Source organism: Carcharhinus amblyrhynchos, chromosome 5, assembly GCF_965287045.1.
Source record: "Carcharhinus amblyrhynchos chromosome 5, sCarAmb.v2.hapA, whole genome shotgun sequence".
Taxonomy (NCBI): Eukaryota; Metazoa; Chordata; class Chondrichthyes; order Carcharhiniformes; family Carcharhinidae; genus Carcharhinus; species Carcharhinus amblyrhynchos.
In genome coordinates, this window is record NC_137328.1 from 14446333 (window position 1) to 14469729 (window position 23397).

The following is a 23397-nucleotide window of genomic DNA, read 5'->3' on the forward strand; positions in this document are numbered from 1 at the left end:
TTAAAGGGATTAGCACGTTAAATATGTGGGGTTTCAGGAACAGGGCCTGGGGAGTATTGTTGCCAGTGCAGACTCATGGAATAGAATAGAATAGAATCCCTACAGTGCAGAAAGAGGCCATTGGGCCCATCAAGTCTGCACCGACCACAATAACCCCATGCATTTAATTTGCTAATCCCCCTGACACTAAGGGGCAATTTAGCATGGCCAATTAACCTAACCTACACTTCTCTGGGCTGTGGGAAAAAACCAGAGCACCTGGAAGAAACCCACGCAGACACAGGGAGAACATGCAGACGTCACACAGACGGTGACCCGAGGCCGGAATTGAACCCGAGTCCCTGGAAATGTGAGGAAGCAGTGCTAACCACTGTGCCATCATGCTGCCCTAAAGGCCATTCAGCCCTTCGTATCTGCACCGACAACAATCCCTCCCTGGCCCCTATTCCCATAACCTCACATATTTACCCTGACACTAAGAGGCAATTTAGCATGGCTAATTAACCTAACCTGCACACCTTTGGACTGTGGGAGGAAACCTGAGCACTCGGAGAAAACCCATGCAGAGACCAGAATTGAACCTGGGTCTCTGGCTTTGAGGCAGCAGTGCTAACCACTGTGCCACCCATTGATGGGCTGAATGGACTCCTCCTGCACTGTACAGTTGCTACAATTCAATGATAAAAAGCATAGCTCTTTGTAAACTAGCATCAAGAATGCAAGGATATTGCAGTTTTCTTTTGAAAAGTAGCTGGGATGTTCAGATCCTTATGCAAACCAGTGAGTACATTTTTCATCTTTTCAAACACAAACTTATCTGATAAGAATAAAGCCAAAACCGGCAATTAAAACTGACACAGAACTTGAGTTTCTACATACAAATATACAAAATAGGAACAGGAGTAGGCCATTCGGCCCCTTGAGCTTGCTCCACAGTTCAATAAAATCATGGCTGATGGGTTCAAGCCCTTATCCCTCATTCCTAATCCTTTAAATTTGGTCCAGTTTGGATCCCCCGGGAAAATCAAAACAGAAACAGGGTCAATGTCCTATCTGATTGATGTCCAAGGAAGAAAAATAAGGAAATATGAAGAACAAATCAGGAAAACAGAAACTAATATGAAACAGAGAAGGATAATCTGGGATGGCACACTGGTTAGTACTGCTGCCTCACAGTGCCAGGGCCCCGGGTTCAATTCCGAGCCTCGGATCACTGCGTGCGTGGAATTTGCACATTCTCCCTATGTTTGCGTGGGTTTCCTCCGGGTGCTCTGGTTTCCTCCCACAATCCAAAGATATGCGGGTTAGGTTGATTTGTCATGTTAAGTTGACCCTTAGGGTGGGATTTTACGGTCCCGCTCATCCCAACGCTGGAAAATCCCACCCGAGGCCAAAGGACCTTTGCTTAAATTCCGCTGCTTGTGTCAGAGGGATTAGCAGGTTAAATCGTGAGGCTGCTGGGATAAGGTCTGAGTGGGATTGTGGTTGGTGCAGACTCAATGGGCTGAATGGCCTCCTTCCGCACTGTCAGGATTCTACCATTCTATGATAGAAACATCAACCAGCATTCCTCCAATAGAGCCAAATTCAGTGGGACTGTTTATTTCAGAGGAAGGTCCTGTGTTATTCCAATAGGAACTGGAGCAGATATCTGCATTAATGCGCCTCCTGAAACTACAAACTACCTGACCTTGACTGAAGACATTGCTGCCTCTGAGGCAGAGGCGGCCAGAGAGTTGAGATGTTCTCAGAGAATTCGGAAATCTCCTGACAGACTGGAATTTTCAGAGGCTATGATGAATTATGCAAATGTTTTTTCAAATATAATTCTATTGGCTTTTCCTGTAAACAGTTATCTGTTCATGAATTTATTTATAAAGTGCTAAATGAGGAGAAAGATATGGTAGCGTAGCAGAATGTGTGATACGCAGCAGTATAGCACACATTTGGGAATGCAGAACAGCAATGGAGTGCAGCCTGAGAGAATGGAGCAGCTTTTGAACACAAGTCCAAACCTGCGTTCTGTAGAGGTTCTAAGCTTGCATTGTTTAAAGTTTTTTTTTATATTTAAGTTTATTTATTAGTGTCACAGGTAGGCTTACATTAACAGTGCAATGAAGTTACTGTGAAAATCCCCTTTTTGCCCCCAAAAAACCTGCCTCCAATAGACAGGATCCATCAATGAGTATGTGCTATGTGGTATTTGTCGACAAATGATATGGGTCAAGGCATGTTTCATGGCATTAAACTATATTCATGAAACATCTGTTCAGAAGTGCACCATTTTATTCATATACTGATACCAGACAAACCACATCAGCTCACCTTTCCACACTGAAACTGATAAGAAGCATGTCAGGTTGGGGCGGGGGGGGGGCTCTGTGATGTTTCGTTCATAGAGTACAGTAGCCATACCTGCAAAACACTGTTTGCTGCCATGAATTCTTGCTGTTTCTTTAGGTTTTCATCCATTGATTTAGACATAAAGAACCCCATCTTGCACCTGAAAATCCATAACATATTAAAAGTTAGTTTACAAATAAAATCTCATGCATTTATTCTAAAAATCTTAGTTGGCATCAAAACACAAAGGATTTTTTTAAAGAAGTTTTGCCTTAGGTTTATGAACTAAGAATGGATCTTGCCATTTCTCATGGCAAAATATATGAAGTTATCGTCATTCAATTAATTAGATCATCCAAATTATTTTTAATATAATTATTGCAAGAAATAATTGAGCAATACCATTGGTCGAGATACTTCTGTTCATAATTCATACATAAGAGTTTCACATTATTTACCAAAATAATACCATGTAAAATTGTAGAATGAATGACCACTCTATAAATGGAATGTTGTGCCCCTTAGTTTCTGGAATGTGCTTTACTGATTCGATATCTTGTGGCTGTCTGACTGTAATATATCACATGCAGGCATGAGATTCTCCTTGTCTTTGGCAGGTTGATCTATCATAGAATAGAATCATAGAATCCCTGCAGTACAGGCCATTCGGCCCATTGAGTCTGCACCAACCACAATCTCACCCATGCCCTATTCCCACAACCCCACACATTTTACCCTGCTAATCCCCCGGCGCTAACGGAGAATTTCGCCCAACCAATCAACCCAACCCACACATCTTTGGACTGTGGGAGGAAACCAGAGCACCCGGAGGAAACCCATGCTGACAAAGAACAAAGAACAACACAGCCCAGGAAACAGGCCCTTCGGTCCAACGAGCCCGCGCCGCCATTTTAACATTGTGAGTGCCCTCTTCTACCTATGACCTTTGTCTACGCCTAGTGGACTCCACAATAAAGGAACCACAACCAGATTGAGGGACGGCTAATTTAGGGACAATGGGGAGAACGTGCAGATTCCACACAGACAGTGACCGAGGCCGGAATTGAACCTGGGATCCTGGGGCTGTGAAGCAGCAGTGCTAACCACTGTGCCGCCGTGCCACCCCTTTAATGACAGACTGCCCAACCCAAGGCGCATGGGCCGCAATCTGGCCCATCATGCCTCTCTGTTGGGCCTGCAAAGCAAGTGTTTAGAATGCAGGTAAGCTGAATGGGCAGATCCGCAAGGAGTTGATTCTTCCAATCGCAGGCTGATTCTCTCCCATAAAGCAGGCCAGGAGAGGAGGAAAATTCCAGGCTGAAAGACAACCTGCTTCCTGCCCACACTTTCACGAGAATTTCACTGAGGCCAACAAGGAGTGTGTGCCACTGAGAACAAATACAAATTCAGTGTTTGTTAAACCCAGATCTTTAGCTCTTTATTCATAATACAGTTTAAGTATAACCCTAAACCCGTTGGACTTTAATCTGGTGTTGTGAGACTTCGTACTGTGCCCACCCCAGTCCAATGTCGGCATCTCCACAAAAATGAAACAGTTTAACTCTTAACCATTGAACAATCTTCAAACTTGGAAAGAAACAATTCAACTTCTAACTTATCACTATTCAGTTCCAATAAAGCAATATTTCTCTTACAGACTTGAACTCCTCTTTGAAATTAGTTAGCAAATCCAGGCATACTTGCTTTGACTTGTGTTAACGGTTTTGAAGCTTCCTGAGATGTTTTGTAGAGAGAGCTGCTTGTAGGCTTCTTTCTTTAAACAGTCCTCTCCAGTATCTGAATTCAGAAAGCTGCTTATCTCAGCTATGAGCCTACCTCCTCCCATTTCTAGTATCACATGACTCTACGATCCTGTATACCTCGCCTTCCATTACTTTAATCAAGTAAACACCCCAAGCATTCTTTTCTTTGGTAAATAAAAGCTCATTAAGTCTTCACTACCGTGACTAAAATGAGTAATTATTCTGCTTTCCAGCATCTGCTACATTTCTCTCAGCCAAACTAACTGCACTACATCTTTTGCAGTTCTCCTCAAATATAAAATATATTAATAGCACAGTTTCATCATAGGCTCTATTACAAGCAATCTTCACTCCAGTGAGGCAGGACTAGGCTAGAGTCAGGCCCACTGATTCTGACAGCAGATAAAGGCAGCCATGGGAGTGGGCGAGTGCTGAGGCTGGCCACTTGGAAGGCCTGGTTCACCTCTCCAGGACTTTGTCCCAGTTTATTGCCCTGCACCTCATGTTCCCTCCATCCCCCCATGCTCATTCATCCAGACTGCAGCATGTACAGAACTAAATAATAACAAGGCCAGTGTTGAAATGCTGAAGAAAAAAAAATAACATCATTCAAAAATCAGCTTTGGGAAAACATATTGTTCCTATAATTGAGTGCCTAGTATAATTTAATATAAATTTAAAATGTAATTCTCCACTTTGTCCCCACTGCGTTCTTTCTGTGGGTGGCCTGCCACAGTACACCAAATAAACCCAACACAAGCCTGAGGTGTCCAAGTGTGCCCTTTGAAGGATCGCAGCAGAACATCACCAGAAGAGAAGTGTGTTATGTGATCCAGTCTTATTTTCACTTTCACTTTGAGCAGAGTACACATACACACACAGGTCTGGCATCTTCATGCTTGCTACCAATGTACAACTGTTCTCATGTGCCTCATCTTAAAGATCTTTTTCTCTCGGCGTTCTGCACTCTCCAGACCCAATACTGAATTGAGTAATTTCAGATCATTGCATCCACCTTGTTCTGCATTAATTTTTAAACTCTTTCTTTATCCCTTCATGTTGCATTCAGATAACCACCACACAGGTATTTACACCTCACCTGGACACAACTTCTGTCTCTTTACTATATTCATTACGACTTTCTTCAGCCTTTGCAACCTGAAATCTTTGCAACATAATCTCTTCTTTCTTCCATCTTATCACAGACCTTCGTTATTGTTCTGTCTCCACCCCTTTCACTGGTTTAAAAACAATTACATTTTGATCTTCATGGATGCCCTACAGTGCAGAAGGAGGCCATTCAGCTCATTGAACCTGCACTGACCTCAATCTCACCCAGGCCCCATTCCCAAATTTACCCTGCAAATCCCCTGACATTAAAGGGTAAATTTATCATGACCAATCCACCTAACCCGCACATCGTTGGACTGTGGAAGGAAACTGGAGCACCCGGAGGAAACCCACACAGACACAAGGACAACGTGCAAACTCCACCTGCACACAGACACCCAAAGCCAGAATTGAACCCGGGTCCCTGGTGCTGTGAGGAAGCAGTGCTAACCACTGTGCCACCATGCCTCTTCCTTCTTTTCCAATGAAAGGTCATTACTAGCTGCTGTCCAACCAGTTAAGTGCTTCTAACATTTTTTGCTTTTATTTCAGATTTCCAGCATCTGCAGTTGCACTATAATATAAATCAGAGAATTACGGAATCAAAGAAAGAGGCCCATTGGCCCACCCTGTACTGACAACCCAGGCCCTATCCCCATACCTCACCTGCTAATTAATTTCCCTGTCACTAAGAGGCAATGTGGCATGGCCAATCTGCCTAACTTGCACGTCTTTGGACCATAGAAGTAAACTGGAAGACTCGGAGGAATTCCATGCAGACACGGGGAGAACGTGCAAACTCCACACAATCACCTGAGGCCGGAATTGAACCTGGGTCCCTGGGACTCTGAGGCAGCAATGCTAATCACTGTACCACCTTGAAAATATTATTTTTTTCTCACTAGAACGAACACTTCTGCTTTCCGTGAATTATCACATTGTGTGCTTAAAACCCTCATCCCTGTTTCATAGGGATGGTGCCAGAGTGAGGCGACTTCTTGCAAGCTACACATATGGTGTCAAACTTGGCATCTATGTGCAACATCCAGCCTTTGCCTTCAGCATTTGTTCAAACTAAGTCTGAAAGGAGTGAAACCACGATAGAACAAAGGAATAAAGAATGAATTTGAATTCATATCATACATTTCAGGACCTCAACATGCCTCAAAGTTTGTGGCAGCCAATACTTTTGAAGTGTAATTACTCTTTGCAGGAAACATGGCAGTCAATTTGTGCACAGGAATGAAATAGGAATAGGAATGGTTGACAGTGGCACAGTGGTTAGTGCTGTTGCCTCACAGTGCCGGAGACCCGAGTGTGATTCCCCGCTTAGGTCGGTGTGTGTGCATGGAGTCTTGGAGGTTTACAGCAGGGAAACAGGCCCTTCGGCCCAACTTGTCCATGCAGCCCTTTAGTTTGCACATTCTCTTTGAGTCTGTGGATTTTCTACGGGTGCTCCAGTTTCAAAGAACAAAGAAAATTACAGCACAGGTACAGGCCTTTCGGCCCTCCAAGCCTGCACCGATCATGCTGCCTGACTTAACTAAAACCCTCTACACTTCTGGGGACTATATCCCTCTATTCCCATCTCATTCATCTACTTATCAAGACGCCCCTTAAAAGTCACTGCTGTATTCGCTTCCAGTACCTCTCCCGGCAACATGTTCCAGGCACCCACCACTCTAAAAAAATCTGCCTCGTACATCTCTTTTAAAACTCGCCCCTTGCACCTTAAACCTATACCCCCTAGTAATTGACTCTTCCACCCTGGGAAAAAGCTTCTGACTATCCACTCTGTCCATCCTCTCAATCTAGTAGACTTCTAGCAGGTCCCCCCTCAACCTCCGTTGCTCCAGTGAGAACCAACCTCTCCTCATTGCTAATGCCCTCCATACCAGACAACATCCTGGTAAATCTTTTCTGTACCCTCTCCAGAGCTTTCACATCCTTCTGGTAGTGTGGCAACCAGAACTGAACACTATTCACAGTCTAAAGACGTACGGGTTAGGTGGATTGGTTGTGCTAAATTACCCTTTAGTGTCAGGGGCACTAGCTAGGGTAAATGCATGGGGTTATAGAGATAGGGGTTGGGTGGGATTGTGGTTGGTGCAGGCTTAAAGGCCAAATAGCCTCCTTTTACACTGTAGGATTCTATGATTATAGATAACCAGAACACTAGTTTTAGGTGTTGGCTGAAGGATAAGAACCCACCATGCCATTGGGACATCTCCCTTACTCCTCTGCAAACTTTGTCTTGGAATCTTCCACACATCTGACGAAGGAACACCATTTCCAAAAGCTTGTGGGATTACTATCAAATAAACTGGTTGGACATAAACCTAGTGTTGTGAAACTTCTTACTGTGTTTACCCCAGTCCAATGCCAGCATCTCTACATCATATCCATCAGGTCAGACAGGGCCAATGACGAAGCAGCACTCTCTCAATGCATGGGAATGTCAACCTAAAGTTTGACGCTCAAATGGTGCTGAGACTTCAATTTGCCTTGCGAGGATTGACTTCAGGTTTGATCTAGAGTCTTGAGGAACTGAAGTTTGATCTCCAGGATACTACAGTATACAATCCTGCAGAAAAACCATCAGGACATCAGAAAAATGTTTTCTTTTCCCATTTCCTTTGAACATTTCTCTATGCCTGATAGCAAAATATTGAAAATGGGAAAAAGAAATCTCTTTGGTTGACAGTCAAGTATCATCTAAATGGGTAACAAATCTTTGAGGGGAATTTCTTCATTCCGCTTGCCATGGGAACCATAACGGGGATGGGCGGGGGGCCCAATGCAAAAAGGTCCATTGACCTCTGGAGGGATTTTCCAGTTTTGGGGCAAGCGGTCCGGAAAATCCAGCCCTTTGTGCTTTCCAATTGGTGCAGGAAGGTAGTAGCGCACATGGATGGAAGTGTTGGTCAACAAATGGCTGGAATGTCGGGGGGGGGGTTAAGTCATGTGACGAAACCTCCTGGAATACATTTAATCACAATTGGCAACCCTCCATTCTGGTGAGGTAATAAGTTCAGAGCCAAGGCAGGCACCTTAGTTCCAAGCTTAGCTTCAGACTCCACTGCCAATCACTCAGGTCTCGGTTTGCCAGTTCTCTCTCCAAGTGGTCTTTCCAGTTTCACGTTACACAAACAACAACTTCAGTCCCCACCCCCCCCCCCCCCCACCTCCCCCTCCCTGCCAGCACCCCTGGATCTCTCTGAGCTCTTTGGCTCCAGAGGCTAACATACCCAGCACTCCTGATCTTACTGACTTTCACCAACTCCCTGTGCATCAATGTAAAGATTCATATTCCCATTCTTATTTCCAGATGCCTCCAAGGCCTTGGCATACCGTGACTCTGTAACCTGCTTCAGCCCCCATTCCGAAACACCCTCTACTCTTTAAACTGTGCTCCATCATATTGGTTCCCCACCCCCATCCATTATAAGTGCACTTCAGGCACCTTCTTGCTATGTCTTTCCCTCTCGCATAAAGACACTTCAAACCTTATCCTAATTCCCTTGTTTGATTGAATGATGGGAATGCCCACTTGTTAACAGTGCTTTCAACTAGCACAGATCTCTAGCTTTCAACACAGTCGGGTGCCACAGTAATTAGCACTGCTGCCTCACAGCGCCAGGGGGCCACTGTCTGTGCCAAGTCTGCACATTCTCCCCATGTCTGTGTGGGTTTCCTCTGGGTGCTCTAGTTTCCTCCCACAGTCCGAAAGATATGCTAGTTAGGTTGATCGGCCATACTAAATTTTCTCTCTGTGTACCTGAACAGGCGCCAGGTGTGGCAACTAGGGGATTTTCACAGTAACTTCATTACAGTGCTGATGTTAGCCTATCTTTGTGACAGTAATAAATAAACTTAAAAAAAACCTTCAAGTTGGTACTAAAATCTGATTGCCGTAAAGTTCACATTACTGTAAGAAAACCTTTTGGAGAAAATGGAAACAGAAGTTTTATATTATGATGAATATTATGTTTTTTCTGCAAATAGGAACTTTTTTTAAATGCTAAACACTGTGAAGAGGGATTACAGAAAGTGAAGACTATTGACAATATCTCAGGAACTCCTGACAGCCAGTTACTGTTGGCTATCACAAGCAGAAAGCTCTTGTAGAATAAGTAGGAAGCGAAACTAACAAACCAAACACAGAATGAACATAGGAATATGAAGACAGAACTGCCCAAGGGTGGCACAGTGATTAGCACTGCTGCCTCACAGCACCAGGAATCCAGGTTCAATTCTGGCCTCGGGTGAAAATCTATGTGGAGGTTGCATGTTCTCCCCGTGTCCGCATGGGTTTCCTCTGGGTGCTCCAGCTTTCTCCCACGGTCCAAAGATGTGCGAGTTTGCTGACTTGGCCACACTAAATTGCTCCTTAATGTCAGAGGGATTAGCTAAGGTAAATGCACGGGGTTATGAGGATAGGGCCTGGATGGGGTTGTGCAGACTCGATGGATCGAATCAGCCTCTTTCTGCACTGTAGTATTCTATGAATATATAATTAGCCCATTAAAGCCTCTTCCATCACTCAGTAAGATCATGGTTGATTGTGACCCATAGCTCCCTTAATCCCTATGGTTAACAAAAATCTAATAAATTAACCTCTTTCATAATTTTATGCTGCTGAATACACTGGGCAGGATCTTCAGTAGTCATGATGTGGGTATGCCGGCGTTGGACTGGCGTAAACACAGTAAAAAGTCTGACAACACCAGGTTTTAGTCCAACCGATTTATTTGATAATAAACTCACAAGCTTTTGGGTTAGTCCCTTCGTCAGGTGAATGGAGAGTTCTGGCCTCAGACAGAGCATATAAAGCACAGACAGTTTAGAGATTACTGATTAGAATGCGAATCCTTACACCTAACCTGCTGTTCAAGACCTGAAGTGGCTGACAATGTGAGTGGAAGGAGCACTGATCACAGGTTAAAGAGATGTGTATTGTCTCCAGACAGTACAGTAAGTGAGGTTTTGCAAACCCAGGCAAGTCACGGGGATTACAGATAGTGCGACATGAACCCAAGATCCCTGTTGAGACCGTCCTCATGTGTGCGGAACTTGGCTATCAGTCTCTGTTCAGCGACTCTGCGCTGTCGTGTGTCGTGAAGGCCGCCTTGGAGAATGCTTACCCGAAGGTCAGAGGCTGAATGCCCGTGACCACTGAAGTGTTCGCCAACAGGAAGGGAACAGTCTTGCCTGGTGATTGTCGAGCGATGTTCATTCATCCGTTGTCGTTGTCCAGGCAAGACTGTTCCCTTCCGGTTGGCGAACACTTCAGTGGTCACGGGCATTCAGCCTCTGACCTTCGGGTAAGCATTCTCCAAGGCGGCCTTCACGACACACGACAGCGCAGAGTCGCTGAACAGAGACTGATAGCCAAGTTCCACACACATGAGGACGGTCTCAACAGGGATCTTGGGTTCATGTCGCACTATCTGTAACCCCCGTGACTTGCCTGGGTTTGCAAAACCTCACTTACTGTACTGTCTGGAGACAATACACATCTCTTTAACCTGTGATCAGTGCTCCTTCCACTCACATTGTCAGCCACTTCAGGTCTTGAACAGCAGGTTAGGTGTAAGGATTCGCATTCTAATCAGTAATCTCTAAACTGTCTGTGCTTTATATGCTCTGTCTGAGGCCAGAACTCTCCATTCACCTGACGAAGGGACTAACCCCGAAAGCTTGTGAGTCTATTATCAAATAAATCGGTTGGACTAAAACCTGGTGTTGTCAGACTTTTTACGGGATCTTCAGCCCAGACTCTCCACGCAAAGGATTACCGGCAGGGGTGCAAAATCCAGAAATCAGGAATCTTGCCGGTGAGACCGCGATTTCCCCTAACCCTTGCCGGCACCTTACTCAGGTTCTTGCCTATTTGACTTTAACTGATTTCAATAAATTTAAATGTGGTTATATAGTCCCCTTGCCGCATGATTCCCCCCTCATGGTATAATTTCAACAGATCTTTAAACAAGTAAACCACTCGAGTAGATCTGCCCCGGGACCATAAAGTATGGTCCCTAGCTCTTCCCTCTGCCAACCTGGTTATGCAAACCTGACAGTGCCAATCTGTGCCAGGGCAGTGCCAGAGGCATATCCTAGTGGGGTTATGGGAGGGGGTTCATTTATTTGTTTGGGGGTGCTGGTGATGATTGCGGTAGGGATAGGGGAAGGGAGGGTGGATTTTTAAAAAATTAATTCATGGGATGCTATTGCCCATCCCTAGTTGCCCTTGAACTGAATGGCTTGCGAGGCCATTTCAGAGAATAGCTAAATGTCAATCTGATGTGGCTCTGGAGTCACACATAAGCCAGACCAGGTAAGGACAGCAGATTTCCTTTCCTAAAAGATAACAATGAACCAGATGGGTTTTTCCTGACAATCGACAATGGTTTCATGGTCACCAGCAGATTCTTAATTCCAGATTTTTTAAGTTAATTTTGAATTCCACCATTTGCCGTGGCTGGATTCAAACCCAGGCCCCCAGAACATTAGCTGAGTTTCTGCATTAATAAGTCTAGCGATAATATCCTAGCTCATTACCTCGATGCCGGTGATGATCGCTGGGTGGGGGCAGCAATTCTGTAGTAGTTGGGAGTATGGTTATTTTTCATTCTGATCGGGGCGCCTATCTCTGTGCAGCTGGTCTTGCTGGCTCAAATATCCCTGACCCACCACAGCAACAGCATAAACCATTCCTACTCATTGTTTTTGTTTAAAAGACTCAAAGGCTGGGAAGAAAACTGCTCTGTGGAGAGCTTCACGCCAGTTTTCCATCTAAACCTGATACTTTGAAGAATTTTAGTAAGATTCCACCCACTGTTAACTCTGCCACCTGTCTTTCTTTTTATTGGTTCCCTTTAGTACCTTAATGCTAATCAAAAAAAAAGCCAATTCAAAATAGGTCCAATCATGGTCCTCACATGAGGAACAAACTAGATCCAAACTGACAAGACAACACTTTGCATCCCATCTTGGGCTCGATCAAACAAGATACAAGCTGATAAGATGAGGCATTGCTTCATTTTCAGCCCATCGAGTCTCCACTGACAACAATTCCACCCAGTCTCTATCCCTGTAACCCTACGTGTTTACTCTGCTAATCCCCCAACCTACACATCGGGGGACACGAGGGGGGCAATTTAGCATGACCAATCAACCTAACTTGCACACCTCTGGACCGAGAGAGGAAACTGGAGCACCTAGAGAAAACCCATACAAACACAGGCAGAACATGCAAACTCTACACAGACAGTCACCCGAGGTCAGAATTGAACCCGGGTCTCTGGCGCTGTGAGACAGCGGTGCTAACCACTGTGCCACCATGCTGACTTGGCTTTGAAAAATTGCATCAGGTAAAGCCTCGGTTTTACCTCATTGGCTACCTTAATCCTTTACTCTACTCTAGCTTGGGCAAACCAACATTGCAGGCACAGCATACCCCCAGTGCAATGAGCTAACCTCATCCCTTGCCTGATCATAGTTTCAGCCCTGCCAGATAAGCGGACCTGACAAAGGGGCAAAGCCCCGAAAGCTGGTGGTGTTTGCTACCAAATAAACAAGTTGGACTTTAACCTGGCATTGCGAGACTTACTACGTAAGCGGATATGCAGCTTTCCATCTTAGTCACTTATTAAATAGAGTGATTAGTTGAGGCCACAAACATGTGCTTAAAAGGGTACCGCTAGTCACTCGATGCCAATTAGAGTTTCTGCCTATTACCCTTCCTCCCGTTTCCTGTCACTCAGCCAATATCTGAACTAGATCAATATTTGATTTCAATTACATGAGCTACAGCCTCACAAGATTCAATTACACATCCCTGTAAATTGGACATTTCAGATGTAAATTCACCAAGTCAGTTCTTTACGTAGAATTCAATTTGGTTATGAGCTAATTTTGTTTTCAGTTTAAGATTAACTTGATTATAACAATGCATTTTGACACTGTTAATGAACAAAAAAAAAAGCAACTATTTCTGGTGGCAGGAACACTTTGTTTGACCTTATCTTGTTTTCCCTTTTTTGTTTAAAGCCAGAGACTGCTTTATCCGCATTTTTCAATTGAGAAAAATACAACTTTTATTAACACCTTTATTTCCGAACCTAGGATTTCGGGGAGGCAATGGTCTAGTGGTATTATTGCTAGGCCATTAATTCAGGAACTCAGCTAATGTTCTGGGGACCCGGGTTCAAATCCCACCACGGCAGATGGTGGAATTTGAATTCAATAAGAAATATCTGGAATTAAGAATCCACTGATGACCATGAAACCATTGTCGGATAAACCCATCTGGTTCACTAATGTCCTTTAGCGAAGGAAATCTGCTGCCCTCATCTGGCCTGGCCTACATGTCACTGCAGAGCCACAGCAATGTGGTTGATTCTCCACTGCCCTCGGGCAACAAGGGATGAATAATAGATGCTGGCCAGCCAGTGACGGGCACTTCCCATGAATTAATAAAAAATAAGTAATTTGGAATATGGAGGGCAGAATTTTCCCATCCCGCCCGCCACAGAAATCACGGCAGGTGGGATGCGGAACACGCAAAGATCTGTTGACCTCGGTTGGGATTTTCCAGCTTTTGGGCAAGCGTGGCCAAAATCCCACCCAGAGAGTTGTTCACTTTGTCATCATAAAGAACTATAGAACAGTACAACACAGGAACAGGCCCTTCAGCCCTCCAAGCCTGCGCCAATCATACTGTCCTATCTAAGCTAACTGCTTGTATCCTTCTATTCCCCATTTGTGAATGTGTCTATCAAGGTAAGTCTCAAATGTCACAATGCAGTTAAGAGAAAAGCTCAGACCATCATCAGTGATCCCTCTCACTCTTATGTCCTCAATTTGAAAGGTTCCCTTCGGGCTGGTGTTTTAGAATACCCATTGTCAAAATCTGTTCAGAAGACCATTTGTTCTCCATGCTATAACCTTACTAAATAACATAAGTTCAACCCTACTGTTTTTATTTACTCAGTTGCAGCAAATGCTTTAATGTCAGGGTACAATGTTATGTTTGTATGGGACAGATGTAAGTTACACATACACAAATGTATGAAATATTCACCGTTTTTAAACTGATGACTGTGTGATGAGGTGTTATGCCGGAGGTGAAGACAAAGACACATTTCCGCTTTTACGTGGACAATATCGTTCTATTCTAAATTTTAAACCACTTTTGTGAGATTACATTACAGAGGGTGGCACGGTGGTAGATGATCTATCAGAGAATCAGTGCACTCCCAATGGGCTGAATGGCCTCCTTCTGGACTGAAGGATTCTACAATAGGATGTCCAAATGGGCCAACTGACAAAACTTTACAATCTTGTTGTTTTCTTGATCTATATTCCCTTAATGATATAAAATGACCAAATTCGGTTGGTGGACAGGCAGGGCTAAGTTCCACTTTCACTGCTGACATCAGGAGATGCACAACTGTAGATTAACATGAATCCCATTCCAATTTTATCTCTCTCTGGTGAAGGGATTTGTAAATAGTTGAGATTCGAAATGCTGGGAGAAAAAACAGCCATGAGCTTTCTCAATAAGGTTCACATTTCAGGATGTGGTGTTTCGATATTTCCCTTTTGGCCGATACATCAAGTAATGAGGAATTTGAGAATGGGCTGGTCAGAAATGAGGCCAGACTGCTCATCCATCATTAGATGTCAAAGCTGACAACTCAATGTGCACCAAGTCTGAGATAAAATAATCCAACCTCATTCTTATACACAAGGACATAAAATAGGCACCACCTGCTTGCATAGCTTATCTTTCATGGAAACTTTTGTGCAACTCCAAATTTGTACGTGAAGGAGAACGAAAGTGGAAAATTTCCCTTGCAACAAAGAACAGTACAGCACAGAAACAGGCCCTTCAGCCCACCAAGCCTGCACCAACCTCTTTTTCCTACCTAGACTAACTGCCTGGATCCCTCTATCCCTCGCCTGTTCATGTGCCTATCCAGATAAGTCTTAAATGTTGCTAACATACTGCCTCAACCACCTCACTTGGCAGTGCATTCCAGGCCCCCACTATTCTGTGCAAAAACCTTCCTCTGCATATCTCTACAGACCACTACCCACTCCACCCCCGGAACTTGTGCCCCATTGTAATTGTCACTTCTGCCCTGAGAAAAAGCTTCCAACTGATCACCTTATCTATGCCCCTCATAATTTTATAAACTTCCATCAGGTCACCCCTCTCAGCCTCTGTCTTTCCAGGGACAAAAATGCCAGTTTATTCAATCTCCTTTCACAGCTAATACCAGGCAACATCCTGGTAAATCTTTTCTGTACTCCCTCCAAAACCATCAGATCCTTCTGGTAGCTTGGTGACCAGAATTGGACACAGGATTCCAAGTGTGGCTCAACCAGAGGTCTTCAACCCCTTTAGCCACAGAGAAGGAAAGCAAGGAGGTTACGGTGAACCTCAACAAAAAACTGTGAGGCAGCAGTGCTAACCATCGTGCTGTCCCAAGGAAGGATGTAGAAAAAGGGTGCGGAAAAGATGGCAGGGATGAGGGACCCCAGTTCTTACATTTTCTGTGAGAGGGCCAAAGGGAAACAATTAAGGAATAAACAATGTTGAAAACTTTAACGAGATATTGACCAGGGTGATGAAAAAGGAAAGCTCACACATTAATGCAAAGTGTTAGGAAAGCAATAGATCCTGACAGAATTTTGCACAGTGTTGTTATCTGCTAACTATGGCCTATAAAGGAGATTAAATAAAGAACATTGTGCGTTATTATTGCTCAAGATAATACCAGAAAACTGGAGACAGACAAGTACATGACTACTTTTAAACAAGATATGTTATGACAACAATGGGGTTGGATATATCACAGTGACAACCATGTCCTGATGTGTTGAACTGGATCAAAGGTCTATATGAATGGAAATTGTAATAAAAGAGAATGGGTTTTTTAGCCAAACGTCATACTATTACAATTTTATTATGCTTTGTGTTATTTTCTTCATAGTTTTATGGAACTATTTTACTCCCGATACAAATTTAAGATCAAAAATTAGAAGAGAGCGAAGAAAAGTACAGCACAGGAACAGGCCCTTCGACCCTCAAAGCCTGTGCTGATCATGATGCCTCCCTAAACTAAAACCGTATGTACTTACAGAATCCGTATCCTTCCATTCCCATCCTATTCATGTATTCGCTTAGATGCCTGTTACATGATGTTATCATACCTGTTCCCACCACCTCCCTGGGCACCACATTCCAAACATTCACTACCATCTGTGTAAAAAATCTGTCTTGCACATCTTGTCTAAACTTTTCTCCAAGCACCTTAAACCTATGTCCCCTGGTACTTGACTTTTTACTCTAAGAAAGAGCGTCCGACTATACACTCTGTCCATGCCACTCAATGTGTAGTTTCATAAAATCTTATTCCGAGTTACACAGTTGACTTTCTGAAGACTAAATTAGTGATCAAATAACAGTCACAATCAACAGTCATAGAGATGACGGTGAACATTTTTCAGTCATTCCTGCTCAAAGCCAACATCCATGTGAAGTGTTGGGAGTTAAACTCAGTTAGAACCAATGTTTATTTTAACTAGTATTATGTGACAATTGTAAAAGATCATCAAAACAATGGTTTCCCATCTAAATAAACATTGTCTGGGAATTTCTGACCCTCCTGGTGGTATCTTCCCATTCCATTGAAGGCGATCCCCATCCCCCCCCTCCCTGTGGTAGGTTCCTGGCAGAATGACTTGTGAAACACAAATGGCGCTGACTTTGGCAGGACTGGAAGATCCTGGCAGTGGGCAATAATGAGCCTCTTCCACCACTGGAAAACCAGCCACTGTCTTTGAACACTGTTGTCTCCGAGTTGGATAGTTCCGATTCCAAGCCCGACTCCAGAGGCTCGAACCAATCCAGGATGAGCTTTCAACGCAGTGCTGAGGGAATGCTACAATGTTGGAAGTATTGCCTTTCCGAGGTGTTACATTGAGACCCTAGCTGCCCCCTGAACCACAGAATCCCCACAGTGCAGAAGCAGGTCATTTGGCCCAGTGACTCTGCTCCAACTCTCAGGCAGGACATCCCACCCAGACCGTACCCTGTAACCCTACGTACTTACCCCAGTAATTCCCGTCTTCGGTCTCTATCTACGTGTAGCTTGCACATTCTCCCCGTGTCTGCACAGGCTTCCTCCAGTGCTCCAGTTTCCTCCCATGGTCCAAAGATATGCTGGTTAGGTGCATTGACCATACTAAATTCTGCCTCAGTGTATCCGAACAGAGTGCGGTGATTAGGTTTTCAAATAGCTTCACTGCAGTATTAATGTAAGCCTACTTACGACACTAATAAATAAACTTAAAACAGTCATCCGTCCTAACTTATACATCTTGGGACACCAAGGGGCAATGTAGCATGGCCAATCCACATAATCTGCACACTTCTGGACTTTGAAGGGATATTAAAATTCCCATAGCGTTCTTTGAAGAACAGCAGGAGGGACGATCCCTGAGTCCTGTTCAATATTTATCCCTCAACCAGTATCGTTGCCTGGGAAATACTTTGGGTTATTCTAAGATCATGAAAGGAACTACATAAATGCAATTCTTTTGAGGCCTTGCTAAAGACCTCAAAACAAAGGAAAAGAAACTGCTAGGGACCAAAGAAAAATATTTAACCTACACAACTGACTAGCGCATTGAAGGAGATGAGATACCCTGTGTGTGCTCAAACAGCACAATCAAAATTCAGCTCTTCACCAAGCCAAGATGGGTATAGCTCAATGGCAGAGCTTGTGACTGCACATCAAGAGATCCCTGGTTCAAATCTGAGTGTCCCTTTCAATGGTTGGCTGGCATGATGTTTTTAAGTGGCTGGAAAGTGCGCTGTGACATCGAGAAAGGTGCTATATAAATGCAAAACTGTCTTTCTTTAGCAGGGTAAATATGTGAGGTTATAGGGATAGGGCCCGGTTGGGATTGTTGTCAGTGCCGGCTCGGTGGGCCAAATGGGCTCCTTCAGCATTGTAGAGATTCTATGAAGGTCAAGCCCAGGTTTTTGGGAGAGATTTGTTCCATCCAGTGAAACTTAAATGGGGCAGCATGGCAGCCAGCACTGCAGCTTCACAGCACCAGGGACCCAGGTTCGATTCCCGGCTTGGGCCACTGTCTGTGTAAAGTTTGCATGTTCTCCCAGTGTCTGCATGGGTTCCCTCCGGGTGCTCCTGTTTCCTCCCACAGCTCAGATTTTCAGAGTAACTTTATTGCAGTGTTAATGTAAGCCTATTTGTGACTAATAAATAAACTTTAAATGAAAGCATTCAACAATATGAGATATATGTAATTACGTCATGGTCAAATATGTTTTTGTTTGAATTATCATTTTGTGTGACACTTAATTTGGATATTAAAAATAACAGTTACTGAGAAAGAATGGGAAAACTTAATAAAAGTTTCAGAGATCTTGAGCAACGTATGTGGAAAACATGCCACCCAGTGGCCACATTGTGCAATTACAGAATCATGACTCAAAATCGTGGCAGCAGGAATTTAGGACAGAAAGGATCACACAAAAATGAAATGAAGTCATTTAAAATAAAAAACTGGAATTGCGGATGTTACAGTGTTAAGCAGTTAGGGAGAAAGGGAAGAATGGGGAAAGAGGAAGAAATGAAAGAATAACAGTATCATAAAGACTCAGTCTTTGGGCTAAGATCAAGCCCAAGATGGGGTGCAATGTCTTATCTTGCCAGCTTGGATCTTGTTTGTCTCCCTTGTGGGGACCTTGAATTGGATTCAAAATTTGGTTTCTGGAGCAAGCAAGGAATGAATATGGGTTTGTCCAGTCCATTCTGAGCTTTGGCTTTGTAACTTTAAAAATGGAGTAAATTTTTTTTAAAAATCAAACAGAGACAGGATAAGAGTGAGAAACCATGGGAGAGTTTCTCTGTCCTTCTAGCCGGGTGTTTCCCACCAGCAGGAGGTGGTACGTTGTTTGACAAATGGCAAGTAACATTCGTGCCACATAATGACCATCTCCAACCAGACAGGATCTATCCATTGCCCCATGGCATTCAATAGCATCATTATCGTTGAATTTTCCAATACCACAATCCTGGGGGTTACCATTAGCCAGGAGCTGAACCGGACTGGTGGCACAGTGGTTAGCACTGCTGCCTCACAGCACCAGAGACCTGGGTTCGATTCCCAGCTTGGGTCATTGTCTGTGTGGAGTTTGCATGTTCTCCCCGTGTCTGCATGGGTTTCCTCTGGGTGCTCCGGTTTCCTCCCATCCTCCAAAAGATGAGCGGGTTAGTTGGATTGGCTATGCTGAATTACCCCTTACTGTCAGGGAGACAAGTTAGGGTAAATGCATGGTGTTATGGGGAGAGGGCCTGGTTGGGATTATAATTAGTACAGATTTGATGGGCCGAATGGCCTTTTTCTGCACCATAGCGATTATGTGGAATTATATGCCGTGGTCACAAAGGCAGGCCAGAGACTAGGAATCCTGCAGTGAGTAACCATCTCCTGACTCCTCAAAGCCTGTCCACCATCTACAAAGGCACAAATCAAGAGCATGATGGGATATTCTCCACTTGCCTCTTAGCATCCACTCTGTCAAGTCCCAGCAGAATCTTGTATGTTTCAATAAATCACCTCTGATTCTTCTAAACTCTACCAGACCCAAGCTATTCAACCTTTCCTTGTAAGATATTCCCCTCAGCCCACAAATCAGTTGTGTGAACTGCTCATAACACAACTGTGTCCTTTCTCAAATAAGGAGGCCCAAACTCTACACCACACTTAGGAATGTGGGGGCGTGGGGGGGTGGGGGCGTGGGGCGAAGAGAGAGAGAGAGAGAGAGAGAGAGAGAAGGCCATCTTGTGATGTGCACTCCACACAATACTTTTGGCCTGAGCTGTGAGGCCACTGTTGCCAGCTATCACTCTCACCAACTTTCATAGATGCACCATAGAAAGCTTGTATCACAGCTTAGTATGGCTGCTGCTCTGCCCAAGACTGCAAGGAACTACAAAGTGTCTTGAATGTAGCCCAATCCATCATGCAAACCAGCCTCCCATCCACTGACTTTGTCTACACTTCCCGCTGCCTCAGCAAAGCAGCCAGCATAATTAATGACCCCATGCACCACGGACATTCTCTCTTCCACCTTCTTCCATCAGGAAAAAGATACAAAAGTCTGAGGTCACATGTCAACCAATTCAAGAATAGCTTCTTCCCTGCTACTGTCAGACATTTGAATGGACTTACCTTGCATTAAGTTGATCTTTCTCTAGACCCTTGCTATGACTGTAACATTACATTCTGAACTCTCTCCTTTCTTTCTCTATGAACAGTATGCTTTGTATCATGCACAAGAAACAATACTTTTCACTGTATACATGTGGCAACGATAAATCAAACCTAAGAATCCCTCCGCAGGATGACCCGTGGCAAAGGAAGTTTCCTGGAGCACAGACACCCTGGTCTGCTCCTGGGATGCCAACACCAGACACATTCCTGACTGCTTGGGCCAGGGCAAGTGAACGGAACCAACTGGAAAATTTCATTCAGATCTGATCATGGCCTTCATTACCTGTAGCAGCCCACTGCACGTGTCAGCAGGGTAGTAATTCTGCTCCTGCCACCCTCCAGAGCTGGTCTTCTCCAGGTTGGCGTGAGGGCGAGGTGATGCTTGCAAACTGGCGTGCCAGCCTGCTGTGAAAAATTACATTCCTGCCCACCTCAATTCCCATTTTGGAAGTATCCGAAATCCTGCCCATCAATCCTGAAGTTCACGAGGATAAGGAATAAGCAACTCACTGCCGACAGGGACAAATTAAGATGGATGGCAAGAAATGCTGATCACGTCACGCAAATTGGGTAATCAGCAGCAAGCATATCATAGTCATAGAATCATAGAGTTTTGCAGCATAGAAAAAGACCCTTCGGCCCATCATGTCTGCGCTAGCCATTATTCCACACTTTTCTAGTCGCATTTCCCAGCTCTTGGTCCGTACCTTTGTATGCTCCAGGGCTTCTAGTGCTAATCTAAAATGCTTCTTAAATGTTGGATGTCACCATGGTTACATACGGTCAATGTACAGCCTGAGAAAGTGGGGTAGAATTGTGTTTTGGGCAATGACATTTTCAGCAACAGATATTTTAAAACCGTTTTGGTCTTATGTTGCAAGTTCTGACTCATCTAGACTTTGAAATATAACAGAGAGGGGCAATGTGATAGTCAGAAGAGTGGCAGAGAGACAGATCTGGGTATTCTCAGAGAGAGGCCTCGCAACATCAGGTTAAAGTCCAACAGGCTTATTTGGAATCATGAGCTTTCAGAGTGCTGCTTCTTCAATCTTCACTCACCTGATGTAGGGGCAGTGCTCTGAAAGCTCGTGGTACCAAATAACCTGTTGGATTTTAACCTGGTATTGTAAGGCTTCTTACGGTGCCAACCTACCCCAGTCCAATGCCAGCATTTCCACACCATGGTTTCTCAGAGAGAAACATGCTGTAAATCTAGATACATTTAGATAAATCTAGGTTAAATTTAGGGGGGGCGGCACAGTGGCTAGCACTGCTGCCTCACAACACCAGCAACCTGGGTTCGATTCTTGGCTCAGGTCACTGTCTGTGTGGAGTTTGCACCTTCTTCCCGTATCTGAGTGGGTTTCCTCTGGGTGCTCCAGTTTCCTCCCACATTCTGAAAGATGTGCTGGTTAGGTGTATTGACCCGAACAGGTGCTGGAGTGCAGCACTTGGAGAATTTCACATTAACTTCATTGCAGTATTAACTTGTGACACTAATAAATACATTTAAAAACTTTAGATAAGCATGTGAACTTGCAAGGAATAGAGGGACATGGACCAAGGACAGACAGAAGGGATTGGTTTAATTTGGCATCATGTTGGACACAACATTATGGGCTGACGGTCCTGTTCCTGTGCTGTACCATTCTACGTTCTAAATCTTGGGAGGGAAGGAGAAGGAAATAAACTCAAAATGCTGGAAACACAAAACAGTCTTAATGAAAGATTATACAATGAAATATAAACTTTTATGTTTCGTGTTCAGATTCCGAGATGCCGGCTGTGCACTGCGTATATTGTTTTCTTTACAAATTTCACAGGACAAAACAAAACACAAACCCTGATCCTCACTGCTTCAATAGAAACAAATAATAGGGAAAATAAAGAAAAACAAGTTATGTGAACCAATCAAACATTTGTAAGGTATTTAAGAAAAAAAATGTTTCCAGGTCGCATTGTAAATTTAAAAAAATACTTGGCTATTGAAGTTTCCCTGTCCCACCTGTTCATGGGAGAGCCACAACACTCCAATAACATTAGTTGGCCATCTGCAGTTGAGCAGCTTCTGATTAAGTAATGTGAGGGCTCATATACAGGATTCTTAACACAGGAGGAGACAGCTCTTACAGAGCGTGGGATCTATGTCACATTGCATGCTTCCTTTGATTCACTTGTTATCATTTATACGTGGGTCTTATCTGGCAAAGGTAGACTAAATGTGGCCATTTCCACAGTACAACAGGATCCTACAGTTGTCCCTCGTTTATTGTTCAGAAAGATTTTAGGCTGGAGTCTGTGCATTGGAAGATATACGTTGTCGCTTCCGCATCTAGCCACTTTTGTTACTTATTCGCTGGCTTATACCATTACTGATACGCTTATACCAGTGGCTTGTGCTTTGGTGGGTAGGGTTATTTCAGACAATGACGCAGTTACTGGAGGTTACACATACCGTGAGTGAGCAGCCTGAGTGCTGTCTGTGTGTGTGTACAGCGCTACGCTGTAACTGTTGCTGTCCGCTTCACTGCTCCCTTTGTCCCGGACTCCGCTGTCTTCACAGGCGCAGGGGGAGGGACACCTATCCGACTGTTACTTCTCAGGAAATGAACCAGTCATTTGCTTTCCCTACGTTTCAACACTTTACAATCCACCCAAAAAGTTAACGGCATCAATTCTCACAATTAACGTGAAAGAGGGAGGGAATTAAAGTGTTAATGCAGGAGAGCTGTCCTACCCTGGACCACTTTCTTCCCTTCTTTGACCACTCTCTCCCTTCCCTGACAAGTGTCTTCATCTTTATCGCTCTATCTATCGTTTCTCTCTCTGAATTTGTCCATTTCTCTCTTCCTTTTTTTTTCCC

The 23397-nt window shown here is 44.1% G+C and overlaps 1 protein-coding gene across 1 annotated transcript in view; it reads right to left on the reverse strand.

The window, feature by feature from the left end:
- plgrkt (plasminogen receptor, C-terminal lysine transmembrane protein) overlaps positions 1–23123 on the reverse strand; it is a 41079-nt gene extending 17956 nt beyond the window's left edge. Inside the window, exons 1-2 of the mRNA XM_080189619.1 lie at positions 22990–23123; positions 2416–2503 (exon numbers count right to left, since the gene is read on the reverse strand). Coding sequence (XP_080045745.1) covers positions 2416–2496 — 81 coding nt within the window. The 5' untranslated portion in view covers positions 2497–2503; positions 22990–23123. The remainder of the gene's footprint in view (positions 1–2415; positions 2504–22989) is intronic.
- Between the last annotated feature and the right edge of the window lie 274 nt (positions 23124–23397).